We start from the raw sequence: 15,521 nt of genomic DNA, 5'->3' as shown, positions 1-15,521 counted from the left end.
TCAGCAGCACAGTCTCTTTTTATTAGCCATCCTCTCTGGTATGAATGTGCACAAGTAGAAAAGAAACAGTAAAATACCCTGGCTGGGAGGGCAGGGCAGGGGGCTCCTGAGCTTAGGCCACGTGGCCAGATTCCAGCTCCTTTTTCTGATGGGTCTGTTTCTGTGCGAGGACTCCCCTTACACCCCCATCCCTTGACTGAGCATGGATGCACACTGAAAGGACCTGGTGCTGTGCAGGGGGCGGAGAGAAAACAGCACAGGGGGTCTGGCTCCAGGGGCTGAGGGGCTGAGGGATGTGAAGAAAGGTGAGTCATCCAGTCCGGGACCTGAGCAGAAGCCCGTCTGGCCGCGGCCAGTCTCTGCTTCTGTGGTCTCACTGCCCTGAGTGGAGGGCTGTGGGGTGGGGGTCCCTCTCACCCCTGGTACAGAGGTTTGGGGCAGGCAAGGCCAAGGAAATTCTAGGAGTTCCAGGTGGAGGAGGCCTGATTCAATGCCTGGCATTGGTCAAAGTGAACAGCCAAGGAGGGAAAACTGGGAATTGAGAATGGGAGAAGAGTGTCCCTCCTCACCCACCTGGGGTACAACCCACGTGTGACCTCGGTGTCGGGTCATTGAGGCCAGGTCTGGTGGGCTTGTGGAGCTGAGGAAGCTGACACGAGAGGGTTGGGCACACCCAACCCTCAGTGTTACATGAGCAGGAGAGACTGAGCTAGAAAACTGGGGGAGGGGCTGAAGAAATGCTGGGGGGAGGGAGCAGACAAGATCTGGACCAGAAGGGAAACTTCCAGACCGGCGTGACTACACTCAAGTGCTGCCCAGTCAGTGACAACTCGGCTGCTCTTCTTCTCTGTGGGCTATCCTGCTGGGGTTGCCAGGGGAGAGGGGAGCAGAGGGCAGGCAGAGAGAAGCAGTCACTGAAAGAGAAGGTAACAGAGAGGCTCACCTGGACCCTGACCAACCCAACCTGCGTGGGTTTGAAAGATTCCCAGCCTTCTCTCTTACCCACCCTGTGCCACAGAAACGAGGGGCCCATCTGGAATCTGAGTGAGATAAACAGACTTCCTGCCAAGGGGAAAGCTAACTGAGGAGTACTCACAGCACCGTGGTGGCACGGGACGGCCCCTGTCCTTTGGGTCAGAGCCGGGCTGGCACCGTTTGTAAACATTAGACTTGATGATGTCTGGAGATGGAGGAGGAGAGGGATGCCTGGACCCTCAGCTTTGGGGAAAGAGGGTGAGGCCTCAAAGTCTTGGGAGATGTCAATTAGCCACAGAAAAGAGGTCTACAGGTTCACTTTGGACCCAGGCTGGGGGTGGACAAGGCATGACTATCTACCTCTGTGCGTCTGTATGACTTTTGTGCTACCTTTGGAAATTGCCAGATCCCAGAGAAGTCACGGCTGGCCAAGCGGCTGCCCAACTGGAGCAGGCACTGAGTCCCGGGATAATGAGCACAGGTCCTGCTCAGGACAGGGTGCTCTGTTGAGTGGCCCTTTGCCCATACTTTCTCCAAAGGAAAGTCAGGCTGCGGTCTTTTTTCTGAGATGTTTTGATCCTCCTCACCCATGCTTTTCAGGGGTGGAGAAGTCGAGAGTTGAAGGACAGAGAAGGTTCTTCTGTGATACAAGACCTCCTCCCTCCATCGTGGAACTGCCGGGACTGGAGAGCAGGGGGAGCTGGGTCTGAGCCATCCAGAGGTGTGAGGCCTGATTTTACTCCAGAACCGTTCTTGGAAAAGGATGTCCAGATGTCATCCTACCAGCAGTTGGGAATGATGCTGGACTCAAGGTGACCCCACAACTCTAAGAGATGGGCTCCTGGGTCCAGTGGCAAAGGCCATGTGTTGCCTGGGAGGCAGTGGTTATGCCAAGAGATCCACAAAGATGGCGTTGGCTGTGGTCTGGCCGAAGATGAAGGCTCCCAGGGTGACCAAGAGGACACCATAACTGACCAGCGCCCACCAGCTGTAAGGCAGGAGAGAGAGGCCTAGTCAGTCAACCTACCCTTGGCTTTGCAGACTTGTGTGTGTGTGTGTGTGTGTGTGTCAGTTAATTATTGTAACTACTTATAGCATTTCTCTAGTGAGTAGAGCACTTCCTACTTCTAAATGACTTTTCATACAAAGGTATGCGGGGCCAAGTGTAAGATCCAGTCCATGGGTCAGAAGACCAAGACCTATTGGAGCTCATTGACAGGTCACAGCAAGCCAAGGGCAGAGCCAGGATTAGAATGCATGCCTCCTGATGGAAACATGTTCAGGAAAAAGCAGGTCACATGGAGTGTGATCCATTCCATTTACAAAAAAAAAAGCACAGACATCTGCAAATATATATATCAAATATAGTGAGAAGGCAGTAAGAGGATACAACAGGGTATTGACATTAAGGATGACTCAAAATTTCTTCCTTACACTTGTACTTTTAAAGTTTTCTATAATGAATATTACTTCATTATAGAATGAAGTATATAGAATATGTAAATATAATTCTTTTAAAAAAGCTTACAAGCTGTTTTCAACCTCTGTACTATTCAAGGAAATGTGGATATTAAAACAATATTGTGTTTTTCATCTACTAGACTAACACAAATTTAAAAGGCTGTTCTGGGACGCCTGGTGGCTCAGTTGGTCAAGCGTCAAGTCATGATCTCATGGTTCACGGGTTCAAGCCCTGTGTAGGGCTCTGTGTTAACAGCTCAGAGCCTGGAGCCTGCTCAGATTCTGTGTCTCCCTCTCTCTCTGCCCCCCCCCCCCCCCCCCGGCTCACACTCTGTCTCTCTCTCTCTCTCTCAAAAATAAATAAATATTAAAAAAAAAAAAAAAAGGCTGTTCTAGACAATACTGGCAGGGGTGTGGAGAACAGGGTACCCTCACTCTACTGCTAGGACTCTAACTGGTTTTCTAGAGGGAAATTTGAACCCATGTGCAGAAGTAAAAGTGAGCATGCCCCTTGATCCAGCAACTTCTTTCTAAGAATTGATCCTAGTAAGATCCTCGAAACAGGTGTGTCAAGATGCACACGTATAAGAGTATTCACACATTCACACACTAGAACATTCCGCAGCCCTTAAAAAAGGGAAGAAGTGGATGGATCTTCTTGTGCTGACATAGAGTGGTCTCTAACACACATGGTTAAGTGAAAGGAAGCAAGTGGTAGAAAAGCGTCTGGCATGAAGCCATTTTTGAAAAAACCAAACCAGACACAAAATTTCATGTGTTTGTGCATATGTATGCATAGCTCTATGTATTTGGACATGTATGCACACACAGAAACAACTAGAAGACCATACTGATGACAGAGAGCTCTCAGGAGAAGGGATATGGTGGGGAGTGGGTTGTAGGGGCAAGAGGAACTTCCACTTTTTTCTCTAAAGTCCTTCAGTAGCATTTAAACTGTCACAGCTAGCATGTGCCACCCATTTCTTAGGTATTTAGACAACTCTTATGCCTTTTTAAAAAAAAAAATTTTTTAATGTTTATTTATTTTTGAGACAGAGAGAGATAGAGCATGAACAGGGGAGGGTCAGAGAGAGAGAGGGAGACATAGAATCTGAAACAGGCTCCAGGCTCTGAGCTGTCAGCACAGAGCCAGACGCGGGGCTTGAACTCACGGACCGCGAGATCATGACCTGAGCCGAAGTTGGCCGCTTAACCGACTGAGCCACCCAGGCGCCCCAAGCCTTTTTTTTTTTTTTTAAAGGTATGAGGTTTGTCTTGTTTTTAAAATTTTTTAATGTTTATTTTTGAGAGAAAGTGCGCATGCACATGAGTGGGGGAGAGGCAGAGAGAGAGGGAGACACAGAATCTGAAGCAGGCTCCAGGCTCTGAGCTGTCAGCATAGAGCACGAAGCGGGGCTTGAACTCACAAACCGTGAGATCATGACCTGAGCCGAAGTCGGACACTTAGCCGACTGAGCCACCCAGGCACCCCAAAAACTCTTCTGCTATTTTTAAGTCCACAGGTCTCTTGATCTCTCCCCATTTTAAGCACCCCCGCCCCCACCAGCCCATCCCTCATCTGGCACCTCCACACACCCCGGGCTCTGCTTTACCTGGCTGGCTTGACTTCTTCCATCTCCGAGAGTTTGGCTTGAATGAGGCAGAGCCCTGGAAGAGAAGACGTGGCCCCGAGAGCTCAGGCGGGCTCCTTCACTCAGGCCCACCCTCCCCCTTTACCAAGAGGTAGCGGTGAATGGAGAAAGGCCTGTGTTTACTCTTCACCTCTGCCCCACTCCACGTGCAGTCGGAGGCCTTGCATCTGCTCTCCCGGGGGAGGCCAGCGTCTGACAGGCTCTCCTCGGGCTGCAGGCGAGCGCCAGAGCCAAAGGGGCAGCCACGGAAGGGGATTCAGCAGTAGCCCCCACCACCCCGAGTGCCCTTCCCAGGGCACTTCTGAGCAGATGTGGCCCCCCCTGCTCCTTGCAAAGTGGCAAGGACTTTCAAGTTGGTCTCCTAGAGAGAAATAAGTTGGGTACAGGCAGAACTCATGGCTGGGCAGGTGGGAGCACTTCTTGGGGATCCGGTGGCAGACTTGTGTCTGAAACTTGGGTCTCCCGACTTCTGTATCCGGGTGCTGCCGCCAGACCCTGGCACTCTCTGGGCTGTAATGGGCTGAACCAGCCGGATCCCTAACAGTCAGGCAGCAACAGAGAAGCGAATGAAAGGTTAAGAGTGTAGGCTGTGCACCTAGACAGACTTGGGTCAGAAAAGTTGTTACTCAATGGTTGAGTCTGTTTAACCTCCTCACATCTCATCAACAGAATGGAGATAACATCTATCCCTTCTTTTCAGGAGGGGCAGGGGTTAGCGCAGAGCCTGAGGTGGGTGATTAGTAAGGGCTGGTGGTTACTCTCCTGGCAGGTAAGCAAGGGAGGAGTTGAGGCCGGGAGACCCTGGGAGCCAGTACTACATGGGCGGGGGGGGGCGGGGTGCAGGAGGCGGGCACAGGTCCGTACCTGGGAAGACAAAGATGAAGCAGGCAGCCAGGCCTCCGATGACTGAGATGACCTTGCCGATGTCAGGGATGAAGAGTGCCAGCAGCAGGGTGAGCAGGAACCAGACCAGAGTCTGGAGCACGCGTCGCCGCCGCTCCCGCCCCACGTCCTCCTCCACGGGCATCCCCTGGTAGCGCAGCCACAGGCCCTCGATCACCGCCCTGCCCACACAGAGAGTGTCTCAGAGGCCCCCACCTCCGGTTCACAGAGCCAGACCTCTGAGTGCGTAGACTAGGGGTAAGGCCCTAAGCGCTGATCCTGTTTCCTGTTCTGTGCAATGGGTCCAGCAGTACTCTTGTGGTTGCCACGGGGACTGGACGGGATGGTGGATATGATGTGCTTAGGGCCTGGCCTGGCCCAGGACATGCTCACCTCGTGGAAACTGATGCTATTATCCTCCTGAAAAGGAAGGGTCTGGGTACGCCGGAGGCTAGGTGTTCAGGGAAGGATCTGACTACAGGTTCTTAGAGGACTCACAAAAGGCCAAAGGACTATGTTCAAAGGGCTCTCAGGGGTGCTGAGGAGTCCTGGTGAGAGGGAGCACTCCCATGGGGTGGGGAGGGGGCTCACCGCCCACAGAAGTGCAGGATGGGGTAGGAGGTGAGCACGCTCAGGATGATGAAGGCACGGGCAACAGCCACAGCCATGTCCTCCGAGGGGTAGGATAGGAGCACATCGGGGTCCACAGCAGCTCCAAAGGTCAGGAAGCCACAGATGCCTGAGGACAGGGACAAGAGGGCTGGCAGGGGCAATCCTGGGAGGGTGAGGGGGATGGACCATTTACTCCAGGCTGCAACTCAGATGGGGAGGTCGCTGGAGCAGCTCTGGAGGCTAAGAGGGTGTCAGGCTGGGACCCGAGGCTTTGTCCCAGACTTCTCACATCCCCTCCCCACTGCCACCTTTGTCATCCTGAGCTCACCCAGCACGTTCCTGTTTCGGAGCTTCTGCACTAACCTTCTGTCTGTCTAGCCCTTTGCACCCCTATCTCTTCACTATTCAGGCCACAGCTCTGGTGTCCCCTCCTCAGAGAATGAGTCTGCCCTGCCCATCCACAATAACCCCTGACCTTGGGCGCTCACTCACAGCACCCTGGTCTATTTTCCTCAGCACTCTCCTGTGTGTGTGTGTGTGTGTTTTTCCTTTTACACTTATTCATTGTGTGTCTCTCCAGCCAGAACACGAGCCCCAGGAGGACAGGGACTTGGCCTATTTGTCCCTCTTGCTCCTGGCTTTGTCTTCAGAGGTAGAACAATGCTGGCCCCATAACACCTGTGGAAGGAATCACGGCCTGGTCTTCCTGTTCTGCTTTGTCATCCAAACGATTCCCCGCATGGCGCCCGCAGCCATGTTTTGTCGAGATGTGCCCCTGCTGGAAATGCTTCCTCTTGGGCTCCCCATAGTCCTCAGGCCCAACAGGACCTACTCTGGTCCCTGTCTGGCCTCCCTGCCTGCCCCTCACCCCCAAATCACCCCACTCCAGCTGCACAGCCCTGTCTGTCCCTGCCTCAGGGGCCTGGCATTTCCCGCCTCTCTGTCTGGAACACTCTTCTCTCAGCCCTTCAGATGCTCGCTCCTCGTCACTGGGGCTCCCTACATGCCACCCCCTCAGACAGGAGCCTCCTGTGAACCATGGAGGCTGTCACCACCTCTCCTAGTCCCACTCACAGCTTCCCTCACTGTTGTGGTGGCACTCCCCACTGTCTGGATGTCCTTACTGACTCCTGCCTTACTCTTGTAAGACTCTCTGGCTAGACTGTCAATTCCAGGTGAGCAGGACCAGGTCTGTCAATCTTCACAGCATCCCCTGTGCTGGGAACAGTTCCCGGCACTCACGAGGCACTGACTGACAGGTGCCAAGTGAATGGGTGAATACATCTCTCTCATTTGGGGGGGGGAGGAGGCCCAAGGCAGCCCAGGTTCAAGCCAATGCCTACAGAAGTGTTTGATATGCTGGAAATGCTGGGCTGTCCCCAGGAAAGCTTGGCCAGAGGACTTGGAGACAAAGAGGAAAAGTGGGAGCACTCCAAGCCCAGCCGTCAGAGGGGAGCACTCACCCGTGCCCATGTAGACAGCGAGGGCTATGACCATGGCGGCTGTCACCACCCCACCCCAGGTCTTCACCTTGGGCTGCCGCATGCTATTGAAGACCGGCACACTGCTCACGTGGCACTGTTAGGGTGAAGGTCACAGTTATGGTGGGGAAGTGACCCCTTCCCAGTTTCCAGAGGGAGGCAGTTTGGGGACAAAGGCACCAGGGACAAGGGACAAGTCCCAGTGCTCTGACTCTGTCTTTCCTCCCAGGATGTCCCCATCCTCCCTATAATGTGGGTTCCTGTCCAGGGTGGGGAGTGAGCTAAGAGGACAACAGGAACCTTGCAACCGGCACCTGAAATCCGAAGCAGATGGTGGGCATAGCATTGAACACGGCTACCCAGGAAGCTGGCCTGTGGACAAACACACAAGAGTCTGCTGCCTGTGAATCCCACAGAGCTACCAACCACCCCATGTCCTTACTCTTCACTCATCCCACCATGGCCTCCACCAACCACTATTCTACATATTCAACCCCCTTAAGTCTGGAAACAGGGAGAGGGCACATCTCCATTTCACAGGTCAGTACACTGAGACTCTGGAAGACCCTTCTGGGACCAAAATCCAGAATTTCTGGAGCACTGGAGTTGCTTTCCTTTTTCTTTCAAAAACAAGAAACTTTTTTTTTTTTTTTAAATGAGAAAACAGATTCATCCTCATACAGAAATTACAGATAAGGACAAGTTGCAAAAATGTGCAATTCCACCCTGGTAGTCTCCATAACTGGAGGCCAAGTCTTACAATGGCTTATCTGTTGGATATTGGATATTGGATGTTGGTTCTCACTCTTGCCTCCTTTCTCCAATGACCAACAAGTCAAGCTCTGGTGACCTAATGAGCTTTAAAAAGAGCACCTGTATGGCCTTTTGATGTCTGACCCAGTACTTCCTGGAGCCCAAGTAGCGGCTTCCTTGGGGTTCTTACCCACCTAGTCAGGATGTCCCCTGGGGTCATCTCTTTATCTGGCCAGATATATTTGATGATAATGATGGCAGTGACGTACCAGGTGCCCACGACGCTCAAGAAGCTGCCAGAAAGAATGGTTTGAGTTTCCTCTTCCCCAGCCCCAGCTGCCCTCTCTCTGATTCCACCCCAGGGGTATCTACCCTCAGCTCTAGTGACCACAGTGTCTACTGAATAAATTGGGAGATTATTCCAAACAAAGATTCAAAAAATGCATGAGAAATAAGCTTTAGAGGGGTGCCTGGCTGGCTCAGTCAGAAAAGCATGTGACTCCTGATCTTGGGGTCATGAGTTTGAGCCCCACGTTGGGTGTATAGATTATTTATTATAGATAAATAAACTTAAAAAAAAAAAAAAGAAATAGGTTTTAGAGAAACCAGTCACAGCTTGGAGGGAGCTGGACCGCAAGAGGGGGCCAGACTAACATTTCTGACCATTAGGAAATGCACTGGTTCGGCTTAGAGGTCTGGGCTTCAAAGCATATGTGTTTCTTCCATCAGTGCAACCCTCACTTGGTGACTGCTACAAGGGCCTTTGAGAAGTAGGACCCGCTGGAGGTAGAAGGGCTGAAGATTCAAATACGGGGATGTCAACATTAAAGGGGACCTTGGAGACAGCCAAGTGTGACCCTGCCAATTGTGGATCACAGGAAATGGCTCAGAATTACACAGCTTTTCAGACCCTGAGCCAGGAAACCAGTCCTGTCCCTTCACACTAAGCTGCATGGAAGATGGGGCCAGGCTTGACAATTCCAAATGATAAAAAATCCCCTCCTCCCTGGGAAAGCCAAGGTCCTGGCCTGGAAGCTCCCTTCACACTCCTGATAACCACCTGTCTCTTCTGTGACAAGGACATTTGGAACAGGATCTCTCACTATGCAAAGGGCCACTGTCTCCCTTGATGCAGACACAAAAGGAAATCTTATGCTGGTGGCCTTGCGAGCCATGGTCCACGCTGCCTTGCCCACTTTGGCTGCCCCAGAAGGAGAGGGGTTCTCCAGCAGTGCCTGGGCCTTTAGCTGTGTGTGATTAGAGCTTCTGTCTGGCCTGGGTTGGGGTGGGGCCTCCGAACCTGGCATACTTCTGGAATCCGATCTCTCTGGGGATGGAAAGGGGCAGGATGAAGAGGAAGGCAGTGAGGCTGATAGTGAACTTTCGGTCTGTGTACCAGGAGCTGCTGCCGGCCCCCTCAGGCTCCTTTGCCATCACAGCTATAACTGCACAGGGAGGAAGGAGGGAATGTCATGCCAGGCTCCTGCAGGCTGTGGCCCTCCTGCTCTGCTGAGCCTCAGGTCCTCCATCTGTCTAATGGGCTCAGCAGCCAGGAGGGAGGATTCACAGTAGAAGGCTGGACCCAGGCTAGGCCTTGGGCAGGTGTTGGTGCCCATTCCTCCACCCAGGATCCCGAAGGCCGAGCGGGAGGGATGAAGTAGGTACTGAGGGGAAAACTCACTCTTGTCTTGTTGGTCCCCGATGATGATGAGGAAGGCGATGCAGGTGCCGAAAGTGTAAATGGCAATGGTCACCTCACACAGCACGCCTGTCAGTTTGCCACACACAGCCCACACCACCTCCTGGTAGGTCCTCTCATTGCTGGCCTGGGAGCAGTAGGCCAGGATGACGAGGCCGCTGATGATGAAGACCAGCATGCCCTGCAAGCAGGACAGAGCCACAGGGTGTGGGACAGGCCTGGCAACAAAGGGCAGCCTGATCTTGCTCAGCATTTACTAGGCCAATGCCTACCGCCAGTTTGGTAAATAAGCCTCATCTTGTAGGCAACTTTACCAGATTGCTGGAGGCTGCCGAGTTGAGATTTTCTTTAAAAACAGAAGAAGTTTTGTGGAAAATTTCAAATACACACAAGTGGGACAAAATGGTATCATGAACCGCCATGCACCCATCACTCAGCTTCAAAAATAATCAACTCATGGCTCATCTTGTTTCCCTCTGCCACTCTGGATTATGTTGAAGGAAATACCAGCTATCAAATCATTTCACCAGTAAATATTCCAGCACGTAGTTCTAAAAGGTAAGAGCCCACTTTTTAAACATAAACTACAAAATTATTAAATATGCAGTCGATGTCCAAACTGCTGGGAAGCCTTCTGCAGCCTCACCTGGGCTCAGATGAAAGAGTGCTGGGATAGGTTAGTAATGTCTGCCAAGGGTGAGGGTGGGAGCAGTGGTAGCCTGTGTCATTGACTGACTATCCTTGAGGCAAAGCCTCCCTTCCAAGGTAAAGAGCTCAGACCCAACACCTGAACTGCATTTCTGCCCTTAAGGCCAGCACACTCACCATCTGCAGTGTGATGCCGGCTGCCACGCCCCCTGCAGTGCTGAAGGCCGCTGGGAAGTTGAGCAGCCCTGCACCCAGGCAGGCATTGACGACGATGAAGATGGCCCCAATTGTGGAAGTGGTGCCTCTGCCCAGACTCTCAAGAGACGCCTCCCCTTCACTCTTGGGGGCTGTGTCCACGCAGGGACTCTGCAGCAGACGGGCCCGCTCCCCAGAGTCCGTGCTCAGACCCCACTCGCCAAGGTCATTGTTGATGCTGACCTGGGCCATGGCCCTCGGAGCCCTCTTCCCACGGGGTCTGTGGATTCTGCCTCACAACCACATCCCCTGGGCAGCTGGAGGGCGGCACTAGCCTGTTTGGGGCTGTTATCCTAGGAGGCCTGTGAGCTCTGGCTCTTCTCAACCTAGATGGGAAACACAGGTACTACTGTTATCCTGAGATGGGCACAGAACGCTGAAACAACATTCCCAAGGTCATATGGCTGACATTCAAACCCAGGTGTGCCTCTGCAGAACACTGCATTTGGGTGTCACAGTGTATGGTGGCAGAGGCAGAAATATATCTGATGTAAAGCCTGCTTGCTTCAGGCTTAGAGACCCATAGGTAAGTAAGTCCTAAACCTAAGAGAGCGGAATACTAACACATCAGCACTACGGAGAGGCTACACTCCTGTTGGGCAGAAGTATCTTGGACATATCTTATCTCATTCAGTCCTTATCACAGTGGTCATAAGGCTCAGAGAGATCATATCGTTGACCCAGGGTCACATGCTAGCAAAAGGCAGAGCAGGATTTGGGTCTAAATCTATCTGGCCTCCCAGCCTGTTTCCACACCACAGGGTTTGCAATCGCAGCCCTCACCTAGAAGTGTGGGTATTGCAATATATTACAGTCCAACATACTGCCCTCTAGCCCAGAGTCTAAATTCTGTGTAGCTTTCAAAGCCCTTGAAAATTCAAGGCTAACTCTCACTCTTCTCCCTTGTGACTGACCTAACCATTGCCTATCAGAGAGGCGTCTCTCAGATGCCCTCAGCACACTGAGGGGTTTAGAATGGCTAATGAGGCCACTGCCCACCCCCAGGTCGTCGGATGCTTCTCATTGCTTCTCCTGGTGATGGATGAACAAAGGTGGGAACCATACGCTCATGAGAGGGAAAACAGAGAGTTTGGGTGCTCTCACCAAGCATGCAACCAAGGGACACAGCTCCAGAGGAAATATCTCTACTGCTGGCTCCAAGTCCAGAAAGATCAGATGCCACAGGCTTCCTCTTATGCAACCTGTTACTCAACCAGTAACACAGCAAAAAAAAAAAAAAAAAAAAAAAAAAATCAAAGCTGTGAGTAGTGGAGGCAGAGAGCTCTGGGCTCCCAGGTTTCCAGCGTAGCTCAAGAAAGAGCCCTGCAAAGTCAGCGCTCCCAGAGCTGTGAGACCCCCTCCTCCACCCTGCTCACATCTCAGACACAGAGGTCTCTGCACTGGTCCAAGATCTCTCGGCTGTCCTTCCATGCGAAGTCCCCGGTTCCATTGTCCCCACCTTACCTTCTCCTTCTGCCTGATGGGCTATGGTGGAGGGTGTGTTGTCCTTACAGCCCCTTCTCGAAGATCTGGGATCTGATTTTCCTCACTTCCCTCTCTGGCCCCAATTTCTTCTTCAAGACTTTATCTAAAATCTGCTGTCAGTGGAGAGAAGAGTGTGAGCTGTTTCTGCGCTGGTCAGCAGAGCGTCAGCAGCTCTGACGCTAACTCAATAATGGAGCACCAGATCAGTTAGAGGAACAGGCCCAGGGAAGGAAAGAGGCTAGACTAATGTCACAGCAGATAGTCGGCAGAACCAGAAGAATGATGTCCACAGGCTCAAGGCCAGAGCTGTAACCATTGCAATAGGCCCTCTCATATCCCAACCGGAGAGGGTTCCCAGTCCAGTCTGGGGCTGGATCCCAGAAATAAGCAGGGAGGGCTGCACTGGGAGGTGGGTTAGGGCGCACCCGGCGCGGAGGGGAAGATCCCCAGGCCCCAAGCGAGGCGAGTGGGCTGCTGTGAGGTAAGCTAGGAAGGCGCTTCAGGCCTAGCACTAGGTGGAAACAGCCCGAACTATGGCGCCGCGGCAAAGCCGGTCCTTTTGAGGGCTGGCGGAGGACCGACGACGCCGGGCTTCGGAGCCCCGCACGGAGTGGGCAGGGCTCTAGACAGCTGGGGTCCGAGACTTAACACTTCCACCCTCCACCGCCTCCACCTCCTACCACCTACCTAAGGTGCTTCCCACCCGAGCCGGCTGCAGAGACACGTGAGCCGAGGTCACATGACAGCCAGGGCTCAGGAGGGCCGCGGGAGACGCTGGAAGTTGTAGTTTTCTGCAGGCTTTAGGCTTGGACGGCACCGGCCCTCTGAATCCTCAACCACACATTTGCTGCGAGCCTCTCTCCGCTCCCAGACCACCATGCATAACCTGTTAGTTATATCTATATATATATATCTATATATGTGTATCTATACATATATACACATATATACGTATATATACGTATATACACATATATACACATATATACGTATATATGTATAGATACACATATATATGTATATATATATGTTTTTAATGTTTATTTATTTTTGAAAGAGAGAGACAGAGCACAAGCAGGGAGGGACAGAGAGAGAGGGAGACACAGAATCCAAAGCAGGCTCCAGGCTCTGAGCTGTCAGCCCAGAGCCTGACACGGGGCTGGAACCCTCGAGACCTGTGAGAGCATGACCCGAGCTACCCAGTCTTCCCTATCCTGTTAGTTTTAATCCTGGTTTCTTAGCCAAAGTGAAACATTCCTCCTTCCTTTTAGGAAGAACATTAGGAGCTTTGGTGTCTTTGCCAGGCCCAGGAACCGGACAAAAGCGATTTGGCCTCATTATCCTCCTGTGTCTCACTCCTGGCCTCAGACCCTCAACCAGTGACCCTGGAGTTTCTTTCACTGACAGTGAGGGACCACTTTTACCCACTTGAGCTGTGTGATCTTTCCTGTGAGAGGACTGGTCTGAGTATTGTTCATGGCCATAACCTCAGGGCCTAGATGCTAAAACAGTTTCTGAGGTATCTAGTTACTCATATAAAAAAATATTTGTGGAATGAGGGAATGGGTGTCCAGAGCCCTGGCTTCTGTTCCTGGTTGTGTGCAACATTTTCAAGTTGTCACGTAATCTTTGCCATTCCAATGTCCCGGGTCTGTCTTATGAGAATATACTCTCCACTACATGTATCTGTCCATGAATCAAGATCCTCATTGATGAGGGAACACAGGAAATACCACATAACCCAAGTCATCTTTAACTGAAATTTTTATTGAGATCGCTGTGGATTCATATGCAGTTATAAGAAATAATATGGGGGTGCCTGGGTGGCTCAGTTGGTTAAGGGTCTGACTCTTGATTTTGGCTCAGGTCATGATCTCATGGTTGGTGAGACCAAGCTCTGCGTTGGGCTCCGTGCTGACAGTGCAGAGCCTGCTTGAGAGTCTCTCTCTCTTTGTCCCTCCCCCCTTGCTCCTGCTGTCTCTCAAATTAAATGAATAGACTTAAAAAAGCAAAAACAGGGGCACTGGGTAGCTCAGTCAGTTAAGCGACTGACTGCAGTTCAGGTCATGATCTCGCAGTTTATGGGTTTGGGCCCCATGTCAGGCTCTGTGCTGACAGCTCAGAGCCTGGAGCCTGTTTCGGATTCTGTGTCTCCCTCTCTCTCTGCCCCTCCCCTGTTCACACTCTTGTCTCTGTCTCAAAAATAAATAAACATTTAAAAAAATTAAATTAAAAAAAATGGAATCAAACAGTTTGTAACTTAGGACTGGTTTTCTGTACTTAATTCCCAGAGACACATCCAAGTTGTCGTGTATGTCTTATTATTGAGTAGTATTTCGTGGTGTGTATGTACCAGTTTGTGTAATCACTTGCTGAAGGACAGCTGAGCTGTTTGCAAGTTTTGTTTTGTTTTTTAAGAAATTGCTACACTCGGGGCGCCTGGGTGGCACAGTCGGTTAAGCGTCCGACTTCAGCCAGGTCACGATCTCGCGGTCCGTGAGTTCGAGCCCCGCGTCAGGCTCTGGGCTGATGGCTCGGAGCCTGGAGCCTGTTTCCGATTCTGTGTCTCCCTCTCTCTCTGCCCCTCCCCCGTTCATGCTCTGTCTCTCTCTGTCCCAAAAATAAATAAAAACGTTGAAAAAAAAAATTAAAAAAAAAAAAAAAAGAAATTGCTACACTCAACAGGTGGCTCTCGAACTCAACCCTGAGATCAAGCTTCCCATGCTTTTCCCAACTGAGCCAGCCAGGCACCCCTGCAAGTTTTTGAAACAAATAACTTTATTGAGCTTCATTATGCATTTTACCACAAGATTCACCCTTGTCAAGTGTCCAATACAGTGGTGTTTGCTATGTTCAGAATTTTGCAACCTACCCAGTCTCAGAGCATTGTTATCACTCTCTCAAAAACTCTGTAATCATTAGTCACTTTCTACTCCTCCTTCCTGTAGGCCCTTGGAAACTACAAACCTACTCTGCTTCTATGGAGTTGCCCAGTATTGCCATTTCATAAAAATAGTCACTTGTGACTTTTTGTCGAATATGTGACTTTTAAAGAAATATTTATTTTGAGAGAGAGAGAGACACAAGTGAGGGAGGAGCAGAGAAAGAGGGAGACAGAGAATCCCAAGCAGGCTCTATGGTGCCAGAGCAGAGGCTGATGCAGGGCTCCAACTTACAAACCTTGAGATCATGACCTGAGCAGAAACCAAGAGTCAGACACACTTAACTGACTGAGCCACCCAGGCAACTCCCCTTTTTTAAAGTAGGCTCCACACCCAATGTGGGGCTCGAACTCATGACCCTGAGATCAAGAGTTGGATGCTCTACTGACTGAGCCAGGCAGGTGCCCATGACTTTTTTTTTTTAATTAGAAAAGAGCAAATTTTAAAAGTAATACAAATAAGGTAAAAGTGGACATAATTGTAGTGATACTTAGAGAATGAACATGTAGGATTTTTAGATGCATCCAAAGAACATCCACCTCAGAGAGATTGACCTGTGACTTTATCACATATATTTTGCCTTCTTTCACTCAGCATACTGTTTTCAAGATTCACCCATGTTGAGGAATATATTAGCACTTCATTCCTTAAAAAATTTTTTTTAACATTTATTTTT

The 15,521-nt window shown here is 51.0% G+C and overlaps 1 protein-coding gene across 4 annotated transcripts; it reads right to left on the bottom strand.

The window, feature by feature from the left end:
- Positions 1–12,642, bottom strand: SLC38A7 (solute carrier family 38 member 7). 4 transcript variants are annotated; one of them, XM_025920723.2, is made up of 13 exons: positions 12,591–12,642; positions 11,883–12,016; positions 11,523–11,620; positions 10,341–10,744; positions 9,498–9,696; positions 9,117–9,261; positions 8,011–8,109; positions 7,378–7,435; positions 7,046–7,160; positions 5,562–5,709; positions 4,953–5,152; positions 4,050–4,104; positions 1–1,963 (listed from the first exon to the last, which is right to left on the bottom strand). In XM_025920723.2, exons 4-13 carry the CDS (start codon positions 10,608–10,610, stop codon positions 1,861–1,863), a joined length of 1,392 nt encoding a protein of 463 aa, XP_025776508.1. In that variant the 5' UTR covers positions 10,611–10,744; positions 11,523–11,620; positions 11,883–12,016; positions 12,591–12,642; the 3' UTR covers positions 1–1,860. The 4 variants fall into 4 exon arrangements, 3 of the variants coding, with proteins under 3 accessions (XP_025776508.1, XP_086545412.1, XP_086545413.1); XR_015244766.1 differs by lacking the exon at positions 1–1,963 and adding an exon at positions 4,219–4,625; XM_086689286.1 differs by lacking the exon at positions 1–1,963 and having other exon boundaries at positions 4,050–4,625.
- Between the last annotated feature and the right edge of the window lie 2,879 nt (positions 12,643–15,521).

This window comes from Puma concolor, chromosome E2 (genome assembly GCF_028749965.1).
Source record: "Puma concolor isolate L17-30 chromosome E2, mPumCon1.1.hap2, whole genome shotgun sequence".
NCBI lineage: Eukaryota > Metazoa > Chordata > Mammalia > Carnivora > Felidae > Puma > Puma concolor.
This window is presented reverse-complemented; position numbering and strand designations above follow the sequence as displayed.

Coding starts and splice junctions, on each gene's coding strand:
- SLC38A7 (XM_086689286.1), bottom strand. CDS start 10,610: ATGGCCCAGGTCAGCATCAACAATGACCTTGGCGAGTGGGGTCTGAGC. Junction 9,262..9,497: donor CGGGGACCAACAAGACAAGA/GTGAGTTTTCCC, acceptor CTCCCTGTGCAG/TTATAGCTGTGATGGCAAAG. Junction 7,161..7,377: donor CCATCTGCTTCGGATTTCAG/GTGCCGGTTGCA, acceptor TCACCCTAACAG/TGCCACGTGAGCAGTGTGCC.